General features: G+C 41.6%; 1 protein-coding gene across 1 annotated transcript in view; it reads right to left on the reverse strand.

Moving 5' to 3' along the window:
* Positions 1 to 21,109, reverse strand: part of C5H10orf90 (chromosome 5 C10orf90 homolog) — a 93,525-nt gene that overhangs the window by 46,340 nt on the left and 26,076 nt on the right. The window contains exons 2-3 of the mRNA XM_035137979.2: positions 13,253 to 13,347; positions 3,920 to 5,039 (exon numbers count right to left, since the gene is read on the reverse strand). Of these exons, the coding sequence (XP_034993870.1) occupies positions 3,920 to 5,039; positions 13,253 to 13,347 (1,215 nt within the window). The remainder of the gene's footprint in view (positions 1 to 3,919; positions 5,040 to 13,252; positions 13,348 to 21,109) is intronic.

Raw genomic sequence — 21,109 nt, forward strand, 5'->3', positions numbered from 1 at the left:
TTGGATGACCTAATAGATCTTTCCCATCTCTCATGTGAAGGTATAATTCAACACCAATTCTAATGAAGGCTCATGAATATTACTCATTTCCTACAATTTGTCACTGCTAAACGGCTGACAGGTAATGAACTACTCATTATTTTTTTGATCTCAACAAGAAAGGCCATGACCTTTTGAGTCGTTATTAATTAGTTCTATTTAAAATGTTAAAAGCAGGAATAATGCAATAAGGGGACCCAAAAATCATGCTACTGGGTGGGAACCTCTCAAAAGGCAAATTCACATTTTTATACCATGGGAACAAATGACACTGATTTGTTAGGTGGGTTTGTAGCTGGTTGACTGACCGAACCCAAGGAGTGCTCATTAATGGTTCTTTGTCACCCTGAAAAAAAGTGACAAGTGTGCTGCAGGGTTCTGTCCTGGACCCGCTGTTGTTTAATGTCTTTATATATTACTTGGATCAAATTTGCAGATAACACCAAACTGGGAGGGGTAGCTAATGCCACAGAAGACAATCAGAATTCAAAATGATCTTAACAGATTGGAGAACTGGGCGCAAGCTAACAAACTGAATTTCAATAGGGACAAATGCAGGGTTCTTCACTTAGGCAGGAAGAACCAGATGCACATCTGTTTGCAGAATTTCTTCATTATGAGCAAGAGAGAAGGCTAAATGGATGTCTAGCAGCCCCCTTCTAGGGCCCAGAAGCGGGGATTGTGTGGTCTCTGAAAGCTGATCGGTCGCATTGCAATGTGTGCAGAGGAGGGCAACCAAGATGATCAAGGGTCTGGAAACTAAGCATTATGATGAGCGTTTGAAGGAACTGAGTATGTTTAGCCTGGAAAAGAGGAGACTGAGAGGAGATATGATAGCCATCTTCAAATATATTAAGGGGTGTCACATGGAGGAGGGAGCATGCTTGTTTTCTCCCGCTCTGGAGGGTGGGACTTGAACCAGTGGCTTCAAGTTGAAAGAAAGGAGATTTTGACTAAACATTCGGGGGGAAACGTTCTGACAGTAAGAGCTGTTCAGCAGTGGAACAAGACTCCCACAAGAAGTGGTGCAATCTCCTTCCTTGGAGGTTTACAAACAGAGGTTGGATGGCCATCTGTCATGGATGCTTTAGCTGAGATTCCTGCATTGCAGGGGGGTGGACAAAATGACCCTTGGGGTCCCTTCCAACTCTATGATTCTATATTAATGCACAAGAGCAATGGTCCAACGAGCCAAATACTGTCTTCTCTGCCTGGTAGCAGCTCCCTAGGGTCTGTCAGAGGTTTCCAGCACTACTACCTAAAATCTATTTCACATAGATGCCAGGGGCTGATCCTGCATCCTTCTGTATGAAATGCATGTGCTCTGCGCCAAAGATAATAATAATAATTTAATAAGAATAATTTAATTATTTATACCCTGCCCATCTGGCTAGTTTCCCCAGCCCCCCTTTAGAGAATAAAGGAGGATATCACATTATCATAGCTAAAAAGAAGTTCTGAAGAAGTGTGCATGCACACGAAAGCTCATACCAAAATAAAAACTTAGTTGGTCTTTAAGGTGCTACTGAAGGAATTTTTTTATCATAGCTAAAAAAGAAAGCCAACCAAAATTTCATAAACTGTTCCTTTGAATTTATACAATTTCAAGGAAGGATGGTACCATGGGAGGTCACCTTGTTCATTCTATTGTCCCTAATGCAGAAGTCACAGTGTTTTATTATCCTTGAACAAAGTTAAGCTGACTTGCTTTTTGAAGCATTCCTTTCCAATGCACATGGTTCCATTACTGAACTATCATTACAGCTAGCAAACACTTCTTAAAGACTTAAAACTGCTGTATTTTATTAACTGCATGCAAATGCAGAGTTGCATGGGTTGTCTCCACCCTGCCTCAAAGAAACTGCAACTTCTATGAACAAAATTATTTTAAGATATATTGATTGCAGACTCTTTTATGGAACACCAAATGCTACGTCTAGCATGTAATAAACAATAAGAAACAGTCCTACAGCCACACAGATTTCTCTTAATCATGTTTAACGTTAGGGGGCTAAAGGGTGCAACCACTGAGATCTGAGCTCAGCAGTTCGTGTTGGACCGCAGCCAGGATTCGTACTCACAACAGTGTATCAACATTATTTAAAAAAAAGACATCACACACAAGCATCTTTCCCATGCATCTATATGAAGGAATAAGAGGGTAGGACAAGTTGACACTGAGCACTGTGCAGGGATCTGACTGAGCATTTGACCCAGACTAGTTCCAGGTTAGGAAGGAAGAGACATGACTTGCCTTTTGACCTCCACTGCACACTAGGTGTCTTCAACTTCTTACCCAATTGCTTACACAAGTGAGTACTGCCTATCTAAATTCTCTCTGGATGTTCTATAATTTTCTGGCGGACTGTTCTTTACACATATTGCAGCATACTATAAATCATGCACCTCAGTAATCAATATCTGCTGGAATATGAGGCAGTGAGTGATTAAGACTGCAATGCAACACACACTTACCTAGGAGCAAGTCTCACTGAAGTCAAATGGTACTTACTTCTAAGTAGAAATGTATAGGATCGTGCTGCATAAATTATGAGGTGTCTCCTACTGTATATTTTCTTATCTTTTCTGCTTTATAAGCTTGTTGTGGATTAATAATAATAATAATAATAATAATAATAATAATAATAATAATTTATTTCTACCCCGCCCATCTGGCTGGGTTTCCCCAGCCACTCTGGGCGGCTTTCAACAGAACATTAAAAACAGAATAAAACTCCAAACATTAAAAACTTCCCTAAACAGGGCTGCCTTCTAAAAGTTGGATAGTTGTTTATTTCTTGACATCTGATGGGAGTGTGTTCCACAGGGCGGGAGCCACTACCGAAAAGGCCCTCTGCCTGGTTGTTAGGATCAATCTTCTACAGACTACAAACGAGTTAGCCTCTATTGGACCCCCCCCCTTTTTTTTTAACTGTACCAGGAGCCATCCTTTGCCATTGCTACTGTAACAAAAGGAAACCATAGCAAAAAACAATTCTGGCTTTTCTGGTGTGGGAAAAAGTACAGGAGGTGTGAGTTGGTGCAACACTTGGGTGCATAAAGGAGGACTTCAACCCTGGAATCCTGTATGTACTGGGGGTTCCACTTTAAAACAAACCCCAACTTTCTACCCTGGACGTGCTTTCCAGGTTGTTAAAATGTTCTGAGATATAGTTCACAGAACTTGGTCAAGACTGTGCTTACCCTGGAATATCATCATGGACTTCAGCTACCAAAGATACAAGTAGGCCAAATGATAGCTTATCAGGACCATGCAAACATGAGGCTAACCAGAGGGTTGCCTGCAGCCACTTTGCTGCTCCCAGGGCTGTTACTGCTGCACCACTTTGACCTAAGCCAAGATTTGGTTTAATTGGTCATCAGAACTGGGACTTGCAGTTAAGCTCTCTTGTTGCTAACTACAAGCTGTAGCCAAGGTGTGTTCTTGGAGAGAGTGTGAAGAGAGATAAACCATGAGCCCCAATTCAGACAATGAGCTAAGCCAAGGTTTAGCTAACCTTGGCTTAGCTCTGTGTGTGCACAAGGAGCAAAGCAGCCACAAGGTGCTTTCTGGGAGCCTGCACAGTCAAAAGTTTGCCCCATTGGTGTCAATGGGGAACAGCAGCAATATGATTGTTCTCCAAAGCATAATCTCATAACTAGACATTTAAGTTTGTATTCAGGGCTACTCATATTTGGGGCAAGCCAGCACTATTCTTCATGTGAATGTTATATATGAGGTGGCCCTCAGAATCACCATATATTTATTTATTTTTTAAAGGCACTTTAAAAAAAGCTAGTGGCAGCATTAAAAGAACGATGGATGAATTCTGCTCTAGATATCTGATCTAACAAGGATGAGTTTATTTAACCTACTCACCTTCATCGTGAGTCCAATGAGGAATGTGAGGAGACAATGTACTGTGATAGTCACTTGAATTCCCATCATTATTCTTTGTTAGCTTTAAATTATCATGTCCTTGAAGGCTATCCACAACTGGCAGGGTTTCAGATGGAAAGGTACCATTCTGGAGATATTCATTCCCTAACGGTTCCTTTTCCAATGTCTGTTTTTTATCCAAGTAGTTCTCCTTGAGATCTGCATTCCAAATTGTTCTGCGTGGAGCCTTGCTCTCCTCCGGGAGCTTTGTCTTAAGTACTTCTGTGATTAGCTCTCCATTAGCTAAACCATCCACTCCATCTGGCGTTAAAGTGGGGGAACTGCAATTTATATTGAAAGACATGACTGACCTATGCATTTTTTGGTGCTTAGTCCGTGGTTGATCTACAGGCACTGAGAGAGACTTGTCTATGTAATATATTGTGTTTGGGCACTGCTGGGAGATGCTGAAGTGAATGCTTGAAGTGAAGGAAATTGGTGCTTGTTTTTTGTGGCTGTTTCTTGGAGGGGTCCTTCTGTTCTCTTTATTTTCGGAGCTGGATGTGCAGCCAGATTGTTCCGTGCACGGCTGCGGACAGGGTTCAGAAACCTTTATTTCAGTGGCATTTCCATTTTGACAACATCTTTGTGCGTGGAAAGGTCTGCAGGGCTGATCTAGCCCAGTCACATTTGAAGCAGGAGCAGTGTTCATTAGCAGCTCACTTCTTTCTCGGAATTTAAAACAAGGAGGGTCGGAAGCATCCACCTGCATCATGCTGTGAGAAGGTGGAACGACTCGTCTAGCGGTGATGGTGATGGAAGCAAAACCTTTCCTCTGACTCTTACACTGCGTCTCCTCTTTGGTATGGAAGTCTGTTCCAAATACATTGTCATCTGAAGAAATCTGAATTCCTAATCTTCTGGGAAGCAATATGAATGCTCTATTAATGTTGACTGAACTATGATTAGCCAAAGATTGGCTCATGCGGTAAGCATCAGACTGGGTGATTACAGACTTCATAGGGAAAGGAGCCTTATTTTCTTTTGATTTATTCTCATCAATCATCTGTGAAATGAGTATAGACGAAATCATTTTCGTGTTTTGTGATGGCAGAGACTCCTGCAAAGGAAAATATCCAAATAATTAAAATGCTCTACAATAGCCACACACACACACACACACACACATTCTCTCTCTCTCTCTCTCTCTCTCTCTCTCTCTCTCTCTCTCTCACACACACACACACACACACAAATATAACTAAAATGATTTTGTGATAACATATAAGACTTCCAACATGAGGTTTCTTGCCCTATTTCCTGCACATTTCCCTGCTTCTGCAGTTTTTACTTCCTACAGTTTCACTTTTGGCCATTTCTAAAGGAAAGGTGGCTAAAACCAACTGAGAAATGTCTGCCAGAACAAGAATGAAAACATGACCAATTTCATGTGCAAATTATACATTCATAGAGCAGTTTGAATGATTAATTGATTTGCTCAGCTGGGTATACGGCCCTGTGTTTGTTTAACAATGTATGTGCCAATAGTAGCTGTCAATTTCAGATTATAACCTACGCCACACTGCGCTTTCATGCCGATCTGCTGAAATATTAAAGCGCTTTAAGCACTTACGGCCTCCAAATGCATTGCAAAATGAATTACGTAGGTGGGCTGTGATTTTCTGTAGAGCATTTATGTGGGAGTTGGGTCAGTGTTGTTGAACAAAAAGCATCAAGTATGACCAGGGCAGGGGGGGGATTCTTCCACTCTGCCTCCCACAAACAGCATGCACATATTTCTATAGTCATTTTGGGTACCATTTATTTCATCAGCTCCTTATTATGCAATATTCCTTGGCTGAACAAAATATTGTTCAGTGACAACGAGGAGGCATATGTCCAACACTTACTAAAGGTCACCTAGAGCCATTTCCCCCCAACAATCACCATCTCCCTTGACAGAACCAGGATATCCTTTAGTGCCTAGTTTCCCTAACACTATTTTCTATATACAGTTGTTATAACAATAGGCAAGTAACATGCTCCAACAAAGCCCATCAACTGAATGCAGAAAATATTGTTTTCAAATTCTTTCCTCCCTATATCCTAGTCCTATAATTCCCTCTCAGCTGAAATGTGCCATAAATGAGTAAAAAAAATCAAACAAACATCTACATCAGTAGATATTTCCTTTATTTCACTATTGTTTTTATCTCGCTATTTGCTGCATAGTGAGCTGTGTTTATTTTATGCTATATCCAGTCTTCTTTTATGCATGCTGACCGCCACTGTGATATCTACATGCTAAAAACCAAGAAAGAAAGAAAGAAAGAAAGAAAGAAAGAAAGAAAGAAAGAAAGAAAGAAAGAAAGAAAGAAAGAAAGAAAATACATTGCTAGAATTCATTTACTGTTTTGCAACAGCAAAACAGTCACCTCTGTAGGTTTAAGGAGCTACTTCAATAGGATTCTTAAATAGGTTTGCCCCACTTTAGGCCTCTTTGGTGCTGTATTTATTTGTATTGTAAACAAAACCAGTGCTTTTTGGGACACACACACACACAGGGGTACGCATACCCCTTAACATTTTGTGAATCTAAGTTTGGCCTCATTGAAGGGCAGTATTTCAATATGAGTAGGAAAATGAGAGTACCCCTGAAAAAAATTTTAAGGGGGGGAAAAGGCACTGAACAAAACCATGGGGAGGAGTGGGGGCACACTGCCAAGCCCACTCTCTCTGGTTTGTCACCCTTGACTGAGTTTATAGCCCTCCATGAGATTGAGTGTGAAAGTCTGAAGTGGGAACCCTACTCTGCTCACAGAGCCTTCCTTCTTGATTTAGAACCCTGATTGTGGAATGCTTTTGATGGGATAAAGTTGAGGCATGGGGAGGGGAGCATCTCCCCTCCCCCCTCGCATGTTCATCTTCCTATGTGTAAATAGAACGCCCAAATGCATAGAGTTGCTAGTTTGCAAGGGGACCTGCTCCATTGCCTTCCACAGTAATTTTACATGTAGAAATATAGCAAGTAAAGCATGCAGCTAAATGTTGGGTGGAAGCCTAATAGGAATAGAGCTCAACTGAATACTCAAAATAAGGCATGGGCTTTCTTCTTTTTCTTCTTCCCAAAATCACTATGCGAATCTGCAGTGAGAAATTTTGAATTCAAAATTAAAATTCACGTTATTAACGTGAAGCTTTCCCCTCAAAATCAGTATGTTTCAGGCTTGCTGGTATCTCTTTCAATAGTTCAGATGTTGGGTAGCTTTTAGCATTCCTCAATGAGAAGATTAGGAAAGCAGACAAATTTCTCCAGAGACAGGTTGGTCACCACTACTGATCTACAGTGAACAGCCACAGCTGAATGTTCAGGTGATACATTAAATGCATGGCCAAGTTTGTATGGACACTTTCTTTTTAACAGCAGCAGTTTGGGGAGGTGGGGGAGCCTAACCCTTTCCTCTCACACACTTTTCTTGAAAAAAAAAATACTTTGCCAAAGTTTTTGTTTACTCCAGAATGTTGCCTTCTTGAGATTTCTATTGAAACAAGGATGGGAGATGTTAACTTGCTGCTCCGGCTTAGGGCACCCTACAGTTGTTATTTATTAATGTTTTTTAAAGAAGGGAACACCGTGGACTAAATCACTGAGCCTCTTGGGCTTGCTGATTGGAAGGTCTGCGGTTTGAATCTGTGCAACGCAATGAGCTCCCGTTGCTTTGTCCTAGCTAAAGATATGCAGATGTGTTCACTGATTCAACCAATTCTTCTAGCTCAGCTACCAAGCTTTTTTGGCAGACAAGAGAATGAAGAAACTCTGCCCTGGAGGTAAAAAGTTTGAAGGTCACTACTAAATACAGTGGATGCTCAGGTCGCAAATGTGATCCGCGAGGGATGCACATTCGCAACCCGCAGTATTTGCAACCCGCGTCTGCGCACGCGCATGTTGTGATTCAGTGCTTCTGCACATGCGCAAAGTGTGATTTAGCACTTCTGCGCATGCACGTGCACTGAACCCGGAAGTAACCCGTTCCGGTACTTCCGGGTTCAGCGCGGAGCGCAACCTGAAAAGACATAACCCACAGCGGACGTAACATGAGGTATGACTGTTTAAACCATTGAAGAGCAAACATTGGAATAAAATCCTAGTGGTTATTAAATATATTGTTATTAAAATACTTGCTCGACATTTTATAAATCAGAGATCATTGGAACAGTCAACTCTGAAATTTGCTGAGGAGAATTCTGAGAAGTTTTGAATGAAAGCTCATTTCAGTCCTACATAAGAGCAGATCTGGTAACAAAAAGATGGCATAACCACCGGCCTCTTTTCAACTGTCCCTTTGCTGTTTGCTCCTTCTGCATGTCCCACACAATCGACTAGGAAATTATGCAGGGCAACTCCCTTTTACACTAAACTCATCTCAACAGGGCTTATGCCAGAGAATTTCCCAATGTTAAAATCTCCTGCTAAAAAAATCAGCATGCAATGCAGCAGTAAAGAGTGATGCAGTGCAGTGATTTGGTGCAAGCGGAGGGGAGGTGACTGGAAGAAAGAAAAGGAAGCAAGTCCTGCTGCATGTATGCAAATCTTTGCCCACAAATAAAGGAACTCGTTGGTTTACAGTCCCTAACCACTTGTTTAATTGTTGTGCAGTATTTATAAAATTGTAACAATTACTGAAAAACCCTATTATGACAACCCAAAGTTCAACAAAACCTAACAAGAAGACCACTTACAGGCAAGCAGGATTCTAAGTGAGAATATCATTATAACAATTTTTCCCCTTGGCTGAAAAGCTAACACACAAAGTCATAGAGGGCAGCTCACTTAATTCTGACTGTCTTGCTGTGAAAGTGGGATCATTAGCGGCTGTTTACACTGCGCTATGCAACAGTAAAATTACATTTTGCTATTTCTATATTGTTACCCATTTCTTCACAGAAGTTACCCAAATATTCTCGTAACTGGCGGTTAACACATTACCTACGAGTGGGTCATGTGGGCGACTCATTCTGCAAAAAGTTTGTATGCATGATGCTGTACAGTCCTAAGAATCACTCTGCATGCTACCCTTGAATGCCAACCATCTCCAGTGATGGCCAGTGATGTGGCACATAGGGAGACATCATGTCAATAAGTGGTGACTGGAGGTGGGTGGCTGCCATACCCTTATGGACCAAAGGCTCAAGGTGGTAACCAAAGGAGGAGTTGCTGGAATCTGTGTACTGCGCAAAAGGGCCAGCAGTGCCCATGTGGACCACTGACATCATCAACTGCACTAGCCCTGGATGCTACTGGCAAACAAGTCCTCTCAGAGGTCCAGAGAGGCCCAAGCCACTCCCAGCTTTTGAGGCTTCTAGCCGTAATAAAAACTAAAAATGACAACAGATTAAAACATTGGTCTGTCTAAGGAGGGGTTGCCAGTCTGCCACCCACAGGCACCATGGTGGCTGTGAAGGCTTTCATTGGCACCTTCATTGGCACCTCCAGACTCTGAGCTTTCAATTTTTTGAAAAGTAAGTTTCTAGCCCTTCTAGAAATAAAGTTATGAAGCAGTATGTGCTGGTATGTAAGTGATTACTGTGAAATGAGCCAGGCTGTCTGCTCCCAGCTAGCAGTTGGAGGATGTGATTGGTAAGTGAGCTATTTGGACCCGAGGCAATAGGAATCCCTGGAGTCCTAAGGAACTGCTGTTTCTCCCTCTTCTTTTCCTGCTTGTTCTTGAATCCACCCATTTGTTTTGTTTTGCTTTCTGTCAGCCACACGTAGCAGTTTAGGGTTGCCATATTTCTAGAAGTAAAATTCAGGACAGAACAGTTGTTGAACTTTTTTAAGGAAACTCAAAGTTTCAAAATCCCAGACATTTTACTGATTTTCAGAAATTCCTTCCTGGACACTACTTTCGATCATTAAATCCCGGACATGTCCAGGACATTCCGGATGTATGGCAGCCCTAAGCAGTTGGCAGGCAGCATGGGAAACACCTATCATTCATTTTGCTGCCTGCCAGCCACGTGGTACAGACTGTGGGCAGTTGCTTGATAAACCTTTTGAAAATGTGTGGGAAGAAACTGGGGAATCCTCCCACTGCTGCTGTGCTTGTTTTCCTGTCTGCTGTCATGTAGAACAGCCTTCCTGCCTTGCCTATAACGGGTTGTTTCCAAGTTGTTTGGGGAGAGGAGAGGAGGGTGCAAAAGCAGAAACATTATGATCACCTCCTCATTCACCCTTCATTTTGACAAGCTTGTAGTTGACATTCAGCTTCAAACATCACACTAGTCTGGGCCAGTATTGTTCAACTACTATTCTGGTGAGTTTGTAATGTGTTTTCAGTGTGTTCTCTTTGTATTTCTATTCTTTTCTATTCCACAAAAGATAGCAAAACAACAACAACAACTTGCCAGCGAGCCATGTCTTTCCTCAATTCAAAACTATTCCTGGATTCAGTTATCTTTTATTTTCTAGCTGTAATCTACAGCAGCACATCAGTAGGAGACCACAGTAGCAGTGTCTGAGGGGGAAAGAATGTCCTTCCAATATGTTTTGCTAACAACAACAAGAAGAAGAAGAATATGTTTGCCCATATTTGAACCATTTTATCTTCCCAACTTTTCTTTTTCTGCTGTTTTGGAGGGGGCAGTTATTTACTGTTAGGCTACATCTTTGGTGGCAGCCATTTTGTTACCGGCATGTTGGCATTTTATTGAAATTCCCAATATGCACCTGGAACCTAAATATCTGGCAACCACTGGACTAAGGGAAGAATCTCTTCTTACACACTGCATTACCTCATCAGCCATGACCAGGTTGGCCAGCAAAGGACTGCTGCTAGTAGCTTGTCTCCTGGCTATGGTGTTTGGAAACTGTCTCCTGATGAAGTGGTGAGTGGCAAGCTCAACAACTACCCACCCACATGTGCTGAACTACTCAAGGAACCTGTCTTGGAAATTAGGAATCAGGACTGGGAATGTAATCCCTCTTTCTCTAGCAGTCATTTAAGAATGAAAACAAGACAGCTGACCCAGAACTGCACTGGGTTTCTGACATGCATTTTCGTGCAGCTATATGCCATCTGTGGGCACATTTTTCACTATTGCCTTGAAAGGATTATGTCAGGGGACCTTCCTATAGGGAACCTCCGCCCATCCTGCTGACCAGCACTTTGCCCAGTGAGAGCAGCAGCAGTGGGTCAGGTGGGAGGAATGAGGAAGTTAGCGGGATGGAGGTGGCAAGGCTCAGTAATGTTGGAGAGCCCTTGCACCGCTTTGACCGACAGGTGGAGGGGAACAGGCAACCCCTTCCGGGGCCCAAATTAAGGCACCCCACTAAACATAAGGTCAGGAGGAGGCGTTTCGGGGTGCCTAATCTCTTATGCTGGTCACGCAACAGGAAACGTCCACTCCCGGATTCTGCGAGTGACTGGGAGGTCTAGGCACAATAAAACCACCGAAGACAAGCACGGATTTGGATGTCTTTACTCGAGAGTAGCCTCAACAACACCATTACAGGTTATTAGTAAATCCTTGTGTGGGGCTGCACAACAGTATGGCTGTAATTGCAGCTGTGGCCTCAGTGCAATATTTTACTTATTTTAAGCGTTTTCTACCTGCTTTTCACTTGACAAGGCTTCCAGAGCAGCCTACGTATAATCAATAAAAGCAAAATTTTATCATTAAAAGTTTATTTTAAGACTATTTGAAGAGGTGCAATGAAGGGAGTTTACTTCTTCCTCTCCTTGGTTATAACGGCATCTTTGAAGAAAGGCGGGACTCCGTCCCAGCTGGTTAATACTCTGCCTATTTTGTTGCACCAGGGTAATGACTCAACATACAGCATCATAATGGTACTTTTTTTTTTGTCTATCAGTTTTCATTTGGCTGGGCAGTCAATGATACATCAGAAGCGGCCTTGAGAAGGAAGAAGCCATTTTGGTGTTTGCAAGTTGAGTCACAGCAGCTTTTGTGCAACATGATGTGCCCATAGCTCTGATCTCTGGAGCGAGAAAATCCATACCTTTGATAAAGACTGTGATGCTTCACTTTACTTCAAACTTTCCGCCTAACTAGGAACCTGGATGTTTCGTTTAAGGTTTGGGACAGACCTGGGTTACAAGCCAGACTTCTATTTAATTAATTTATCAGAAATGGGGAGCAGCTGTTGCTTCTTTGTCATTTCACAGAAATCAGCCTTTTCATGCAGCATCACCTGTGCTTTGGAATTCCCTCCTTATTAGCATCAGCAAAGTGCATTCGCTGTACTCTTTTTGTACCTTTTAAAAAAAAAATTGTCTACGCAAGCCTATCCAGATATGTAGATGTTCATGTGTCTTAATCTGATAATTCTAATATTTCTTATAAACCACAAAGAGGTTTTACGACAAAGCGGTATATAGATTTTTTTTTATAAGCAAAATAAATAAACCCCCAAATTCCAAATGGGTAACCTAATAATCCACAGCATTTGGGAGAGACATTGGGCACTTTCAGACTGTCACTATTTTCGGGTTTCAATCACAAATCAATGAATTCAAATTGCACAGTTATAGCTGATTGGGAGGCCTTTGCACAACAAATATTACTTTTCCCCCATCAGACTTTTTGCAGTTAGGAAAGTGAGGGTGAAATGCACTGGGATGTGTGGGATAATGCAGTATCATCTAACCTCCCAGCAAACAAATCAGAATAATGCTCATTAAATAGCCAAAGTTGCGTAATCTCCCTGCAAACAAATCAGGATGAATGTTCATCTGCAAATACCCTTATTCAGTCTGAATTCCCTTCTTGGAATTGAGTCTACAAGATCCAGACTAATTTTTGCACATAAAATAATAATCATTGTCCCTCCACCCCACTGCTTTGTGTAATTTCTTGCCTGATGAATAATACAGGGGAATGCCACACTTCTGTGACATTTTGGTTGTCCCTAATAAATCTATTGCCCAGCTACAGATTTTGGAGGGTTTTTCTTCTTCTTAAGGACCACCTTTGGCTTCTAAAAAATAACCCATTCTCTGGAAGACCTGCCAAAGCCCTTGTAACACTGGACCAGTGATGTTTTTCAAGCCTGTGATTTTCCTTCAAGCACACTTATTGCTTGCTTTTCCCCAAGAACGTGGAAAGTATATGAATTAATAAATATCCTGCCAACAGAATTGTAACATCTTAGCTGCCACTTTATTTGACTTTTCTGCTGAGTAATTGAAATCCGACTAAACACAAAACAAATAGCAAAACACTGCAAACAGATCAACGATCATTTTTTAAAAACCTCCGTAGATTCCGCTGACAACTATGGAATGTTTTGTGTGTTGTGTTTTGTTTTGTTTTTACCTTTGTGAAGCTTGACTCATTCTTTGCTGCTGTGTTATACTGAACAGTTTTGCATGCTTCCCAAGCATTAATTCCATGCTGGTTTTCTCTTATTCCTAGAGAAACGAGTGAAAGATACAATGTTATTTTGCAATCACATGAAAGTACTGTGAACTAAAGTTCATTTCTACACTTATGAGTACAGTAATGGAGAAGATCTGGATTGCATTTCTCTGAAAAATTAGAGTGTATTTAGCCATATTTGAAGCAGTTGAAATCCCACTAGGAAGCCTGTGTGGTAATTTCTCAGTCTGCTTTTAAGACACTCTACCTGTGAACCAAGAAAATTTTCTCCTGAAGATTCTCAGTGGACAGGCTTTGTTTTGGCTTTTGGGTTTGAAAAACTACCCTGTTTTACACCAGGAACAAGGCTGGCCCAAGGTGAGGCAGAATAGCAAATGCTGTTCCATGCTCCACCCTGAAGTCAAAGTGCAAGGCTGGTCAAGTTATCTTGGCACTTCAGGCACAAAATCCGTCAGATTTCTCTCCCTGATGGTACAAATACATTTAAATCACCAAAAAATTACCTGCCCTTTATTGACAACCAAAGTCAGGGTGGTCCACGGACCTGAGGTGAAAATGAGGTTTGTAGAGAAGTTCGAAGTGTTTTACAAAAAGAATAAAACAATAAAATTAAGTCCATAAGTTTATTGTTCTAGCCAAAGGCCACAACAAACTTGTATTAGGCAATAGTATTAATGAAATAACACAGAACATACACCCATAATATAAAAATCCATAATATAAAAAACACTTGGCAAAAGAAAATTATGGATAAAAGCAAAACTATTTAAAACATTTAAAAAATTAAAACTGGCAATAAACTAAAAAACCCCCACTGATTTCTGGGTAGGCTTTTCTAAACAAAAATGTTATTAGCAGGCACCGAAAAGAGAACAGCAATGGGGCTTGCCTGATATCAATCAGCAGGAACGGGTATTATGTGGCACCTGTACCAGCAGTGCCAGTTCCACAGAGTGAAGCTGTCAAGTCGGTATATATGGGAGAAGGCAATCTTGCAGGTAAGCTGGTCCCAAGTTGGCAAGGGCTTTGTATACTAACAGTAAGATCTTGACCCTGGCCCAGTAGCAAATTGGCAACCAGTGTAGATCTCTTAGCACAGGTGTTATATGCTAACAAGGACTCACTTCTGTCAGCAATTGTGCTGCAGCATTCTGCACGAACTAAAGTTTTTGGGTCAAGCGCAATGGAAACCCCACATACAGGATGTTACAGTAATCCAGTCTTGATGTAACCAATGCATGAATTACTGTGACAAAGTTTTTTTCTGGTTGAGGAATGGTTGTAGCTGTCATTGAGGTCCTACTTGGTCCTCCATTGACAAAGTTGGATACAGAAGCACCCCCAGATTGTGTACCTGCTCCTTCAGGGGGAATTCAAGCCCACTCAGGGTAGACAATTGACCAATATCACGGACATGTGAACCATTCACCCACAGTGCCTCCATCTTGCCAGGAAAGCTGAGATTGCTGTTTCTCAGCCACTACCCACACCCAAGCACTGACCAAGGAATGGCACAGCCTCTCCTGCTGCAGATGTTATGGGGAAATAGAGCAGAGTGTCATCTTCATACTGATGGCACCTTGCCCCCAAAACTCATAATGACCACTCCCAGTGGTTAAATACAGCAATTAAATGGCACAGGAGATACGCCTGCCCCCATCAACACAAACAACTGATTATGCTGTTGTTTTGATTGAATTTGATTTTGTGAGGATTTTAAGATCTTCCCCTGTGTGTTGCTTTTAAGTGCTTCATTTTGCTGGAAAGGCAGCATCTTTTAAATAAACAAGACAATCACAACAGAATGTAAACGGAAGCAGAAACAGGCTCACTCCCCAAGAGTTATGGCAGGCATCCCCAAACTGCGGCCCTCCAGATGTTTTGGCCTACAACTCCCATGATCCCTAGCTAACAGGACCAGTGGTCGGGGATGATGGGAATTGTAGTCCAAAACATCTGGAGGGCCGAAGTTTGGGGATGCCTGAGTTGTGGTATGCACAGCACTAAGGCTGTAAAAAAATCAATAGCAAAGGGACAGGAAGCAACTCATAAGCCTCAGGTAGTAACTAAGCACTGGTGTCCATATAACCTTTGACTCCACAACCATGTCTTGGTGACGTACTAGTACAAAATGTTATATCCGAATTGATGGCACAAATAGGGTTTTGCCCCACTAGACAAGATTTTTGAGTAGTGTTGACTGGAACACCTCCCTCAGTGAGGCATCTCAGAGACAAGACATGCTTTTTGATTTGCTGCACTGCTGTTTGCTATGAGGAATAAAGGCAGGCCTGTCAAAATGGACACCCAAAGCAATGCTAAGGGGATTTTAGATTTCTTAGCCTATTTTCAGAAAATAAAAACAGTCCATGCCAAAGAGAAGCAGCTTCCGGTGTCACCTAAGGCAAACCCTCATTATACAAAATTGCAGCTACCTTCTCAAATGCCATGTGCAAGGCAGAAAAGGTGACACTCAATAAAAAGTAAAATGACCACAAATTTCAGGCATACTTTAAATGTGCTTCAAATGTATGCTGCGTATTCAGCCATACATACAGTACATGTTTCCCCCCAAATAGGACGATCCATTTTGATTCTAGGGGAAAATAACATGTGAAGTGTGACTCCTCTAATATGTTAGGGCTCGTCTCAAAAACTATTTTTTAAAGAGAGAGAGAACATGGGGGAACATGCAACCATATCATGAACTGTTTCATTCCCCATTTAAAGGCACTATACCGTTAATAATACTAGCAATACTTCCCGAGACTGTTCATCTAGAATTCAAGAGTATTTATCTTCCTGTCTAATTCACAGGAGACTTTGGGTGCTTTATAAATAATAGAGGGGAGAGTAAAGCTCACCTTCACAGATTTCATGGGTCATATTTCACTAAAGATTTAAGGACCACACAAGGCAAATAAATTGTAAATTCAAAAAGAAGTAAAATTGTCACAGCTATAGATCTGGGATATTTCCAAGTAGACAATATACGTTTTCCGCCTCTTGCTACACTGGCAAAAGCATATCAGTGCGGTTTAAGTTGGGATAGAATGTTTACCTTATATGTTACCATGACACTTGCACTAAGATTCCATCTTCAGGACTTGCATGATAACATTTTGTTTTGACTCTTATGCTACAGGAAACATTTAAAGCAGACAGTCAATGCTCAAAGCTAGATTCAGACTTTTTGTTTCAGGGGTACAGTATCTGATTTGCATACAGAAAGTCTTAGGTTTAATCCCTAGTATCTCCAGGTAGGACTGGGAAAGACCTCTTGCCTGAAACCCTGGAAAACCACTGCCAGTCACGTGTATACAATACTGGGCTATTCAGAATGATCTGACTCAGTAGAAGACAGCTTCCTATGTTCCTAGAAATGCTTCTTCCATCCACAAAAGGCTTTTGATCCAGCAGAGAGATCCTACTGGCAGAGAGGGTAGGGAGGAAACTTTTTCCAAATCTCCCTTCCTTGCTACAGCCACTGTTGCTACCTCCCACAACATTCTGGATTCTCACCTATGCCCAATGTCCCATGCAACAGTCCTGCGGAATACAATGGTACCTCTGGTTAAGAACTTAATTTGTTCCGGAGGTCTGTTCTTAACCTGAAGCACCACTTTAGCTAATGGGGACTCCCGCTGCCGCCGCGCAATTTCTGTTCTCATCCTGAAGCAAAGTTCTTAACCTGAGGTACTATTTCTGGGTTAGCAGAGTTTGTAACCTGAAGCGTTTGTAACCTGAAGCATTTGTAACCCGAGGTACCACTGTAGTTGCAGAGTAGGGCTGGGGCAATATCTGGTTTTCAAACATTGTAATATATCACCAGCTAAACATCGCAATATGTCAATATATCACAATGGCTAAAATAAGAATAGAAAACTATGTAAAGGCAAATTCCTCTAAGTGGAATTTCATGTTTGCAAGGGTGAACTTTTTGTGAGGGTTTGTAATATGTTTGAGTGTGTTCAGGTTTCTGTGCTCTGCTCACGTTAAGCAATGGGAAACAGCAAGGAGGATAGAGGCTTGCTGCTCTATGGAGAGAAATTGACGGAAGATAAACAACCTTGCAGAAGAATAGGGAGACAACCGCACTCCCTCACGCTGTAGCACTCAGGATGTCTCTGTGCCTTTTGTTGTCAGACCCTGTATGTCACATGGACCTAAAGGCCAGCACCTGTGTATCTGTTTATTACACAGTGACTTCCTTTATAACATCTTAATGCTACAGTGGTTAGGCCTGAGGAGTTCTAGATAGCACAGAGAAAGCCTAATGCACAAACTCCCAGGTTGATATCTTCAAGAGGAGAGCTTGGCATTACAGCAAGGATTATGTGATAGTGAGCTAGAGAATTGATTTTTTTAAAAATAAACTCTGTATGTCCCCCCTCCCATCCTATTACATCTTTCATACAGCAAGTAATAATCCAGGATTACCATGCAGTTTCCCTGCGTTCCTTACATATCCTCTCAACCCCCTGTATTGCCGGTCCCAATGTCGTCTTTTCTGTCTAGCATGTCTAGCCATCAAGTATTAAGATTAAATAAAATATTAGTGAAATTACATTTCCGGGAACGGTTTTTGGGTTTTCCAGAATACAGTGGAGACCATGGCAGGAAACAAAACAAACAAAAGCAACAAATCTGTGTACCATAGGCCATTACAGTGGTACCTTAGGTTAAGAACTTAATTCGTTCTGGAGGTCTGTTCTCAACCTGAAACTGTTCTTATCCTGAGGTACCACTTTAGCTAATCGGGCCTCCCGCTGCCGCTGCCACTGCGCCGCCACCGTGCAGTTTCTGTCCTCATCCTGAAGCAAAGTTCTTAACCCGAGGTACTATTTCTGGGTTAGCCGAGTCTGTAACCTGAAGCATCTATAAGCCAAGTTACCACTGTACAGCACTGCAATGCTATCATCTGCAGTTACACTTCAGGAGGACATATTAAAACATCATCATCATCATCAACAACAACAACAACTGGTCCCCCCAAATTCCAAATAACAATTCAAACAAGAAATTCTATAAGACATACCGGTAGTTCATCAAAAAATTTTTTACCACACCTGAATAACATTGCCTATCTAAAAGCCAACTGAAGCAGCTTTCTGGGATGATTGGCGGACTTCTGGATGTCAACAGGTAAGTAGTTCCAGTGTGTGTGTTAGGGAAAAACATCTCAGTGTAACCCTGATCTTATTTTCATGGAGATTGAGGTAAAATGGAGATTGAGGTAAAGTGGAGACCTTTTGAAAGAAGATGATGGGGGAAACACTCAAAATAACAAGGGAATGTGCTTCATTGACATTTTCCTGAGGTATGAAAGTGAGAGCTCTTGGTAGAGCTCCCATATTCTGCTTCAAGCCGCACAGAAACATCTATTACAGATTCATTTACAAAATTTCTATAACATACAATTTTAAAAGATGCAAACAGTGGTCTTTCAGGCGTCTACAGGACTACCAATGTCACGAGAGCCTGCATGACGAAGAACTGATATAGTATGTCGAACGGTTACACATGTGAACAGCAAAAGGTAACAGAAGGAAGCAAATTTCTTACCAGGGTCTTTTCTCTAAAATTAGATGTATAACTCCCACTCATGCCCAATAATCTCAAGCTAAAGCACAAGGGAGAGTTATGGAGAGCAGACCCTCCATTTGCACCCATTTTCCAGGGACATCCCTGATTTAGAGAAGACGTCCTGGTTTCTTATTTGATCCCGGAATGTCCCACTTTTCCTTAGGATATCCCTATTTTCATTAGGGAAATGTTGGAGGGTATAGAGTTATCCGACTCCCAAGTCGTCTGAAGGCAATCCTGTATAGGGAAGTTTTAAAAAAATGTTTTATCATGTTTTTATATATGTTGGAAGCTTCCCAGAGTGTTGCGGCAACCGAGTAAGATGTGTGGGGTATAAATAGTAACATTATCATTATGGAATGGGATGGGATGTCCCTATTTTCATCAAAGAAATGTTGGAGGGTATGGGGGAGGGAGTGGTGAGGGAAAGGTCACCTGGACTACTCAGAAGCATTATCGTCTCTTACTGTTGTAATAAAAGCGAGAATCAATGCAGTGTGAGCTTGAGTAGGGAAATCCCTAATTCAGCTCATGGTTTAATCAGGAACTTGTTTAGTGGCCCTGAGGAAGCCACTATCCGTCTATAATAAAGGGATAATAAGGTAGGGTGGTTAAGTATAGGCAAGTTAATATGTGTGAAACACATTAGCATTCCAGAAGTATTCCAAAACATGAAATATTATTAATATTTCATGCATTCTGAGGCTCAGCCTAGGCACCAGAAACAAGTTCTAGAGCAAAGGCAGCCTTGGCAAAGCTGGAGAAATCATTTCCATCTAATTGACAATGAAACAACCTTGAAATAAGTCCTGCACAATTCATCACAAACATGTTGTTGCTTTTCCTTTGGATGATGTCTAGGTGGCTTTGCCTCTTTTCTAAAGAACATCATGAGATCCGTTAATGGATCTTGGGCATCTTGAAGCAATAGCTTACTGCCTGCAGAGATGATTACAGGATCCACTGCAAAACAGATAAATGAGCTTCGGTCTTCAGACTGAACTTGTAAAACCCTTTGTAGTGGGCAGCATTTGAGATCAGGTTCTTATGGGGGGGGGGCACTAAGAATGTTATTGGCTTAGGTCCCGTTTGCAGAATGCCCTTGGAAGAAAAAGCTAGTCTTATTCTACATAGCTGGTTTCCTTTATGCTAGATAGTAAGACGAACAAAATAAAAATAAATTACCAGCAATATATCAAATATCCCAGAACATCTGTACAAAGTAGCTACTCATTTTTCAAATCTGTATTAAGGGGTGTGTGGTGTTGTTTTGTTTTGTTTTGTAATTGCTTTGGTTATTTCTCCTCCATGTTCAGCGTTATGTTCCACAAGCTATAAGCTAAGCAACCAGACATATTTAAACATAAATACAGAATATAGAAAGACTTCAGATTCAGGATCAAAGCAGTTGGTGCCACTTATTCAGTAGTGAGGGCTGCCTTGGTGTAACACAGCTTCTCATTTTCAGCTTCAAAAGATGCTTCAGGAAGGGGAGACTAAGAGCACAGGTGCACTTAACCCTTTCCCCCGAAGCTGCAACTGTAGGAAAAATTTTGAAGGATGATTCGAAGCTGGAAAATGACTTGTGGGAAACAGGGGAAGTAGTACCCCTTTCCCACTAATACTGTAGTTATGCATTCAATCCTTCCCAAGTGGCTTTAAGAAGAGGAAAAGTCAGTAGTGTACAGTGCAGCACATTTGTGCGTTAACAAATAGCTTGGCCAAGGCATGTAAAGTCACAATGCACTCTAGTGATTCCACTAAGAGCCATTATCCCACTCAAACCCATTAGAGCAGTCCTGAAGTGCCAGCATATACTTAATATATATAAAAAAGCATTTGTTGGGAAATTGAAGGACAAACTGAGTTTGAATGGGCCCTTTTAAAAGCAAAGTAACTGAAAATGATTTCTTCTGATGGCTTCCTAAACTACCATAATAAGTTCTCACAATTCACATTTACGAAATCAGAAACATGGATTTTATACAGAGATTTCAGATATAAAGTGCAATCTCAGACAATACAATATTGCATTGGTTCTGCCTATGTACTAAAAGTTGAGTTAGGGACCAAGATGTGGTTAACCCACATCAGGGCCATCTTAAGCATATCCAGTGCCATGGCGCAAAGGTCCCTCGGCGCCCCCTCCCTTTTCCCAAGATGCTCTCTCTCGCCTTGGCTCAGGGTCCCCAGCGCCACCAGCCCAGG

Source organism: Zootoca vivipara, chromosome 5 (genome assembly GCF_963506605.1).
Source record: "Zootoca vivipara chromosome 5, rZooViv1.1, whole genome shotgun sequence".
NCBI classification, from domain to species: domain Eukaryota; kingdom Metazoa; phylum Chordata; class Lepidosauria; order Squamata; family Lacertidae; genus Zootoca; species Zootoca vivipara.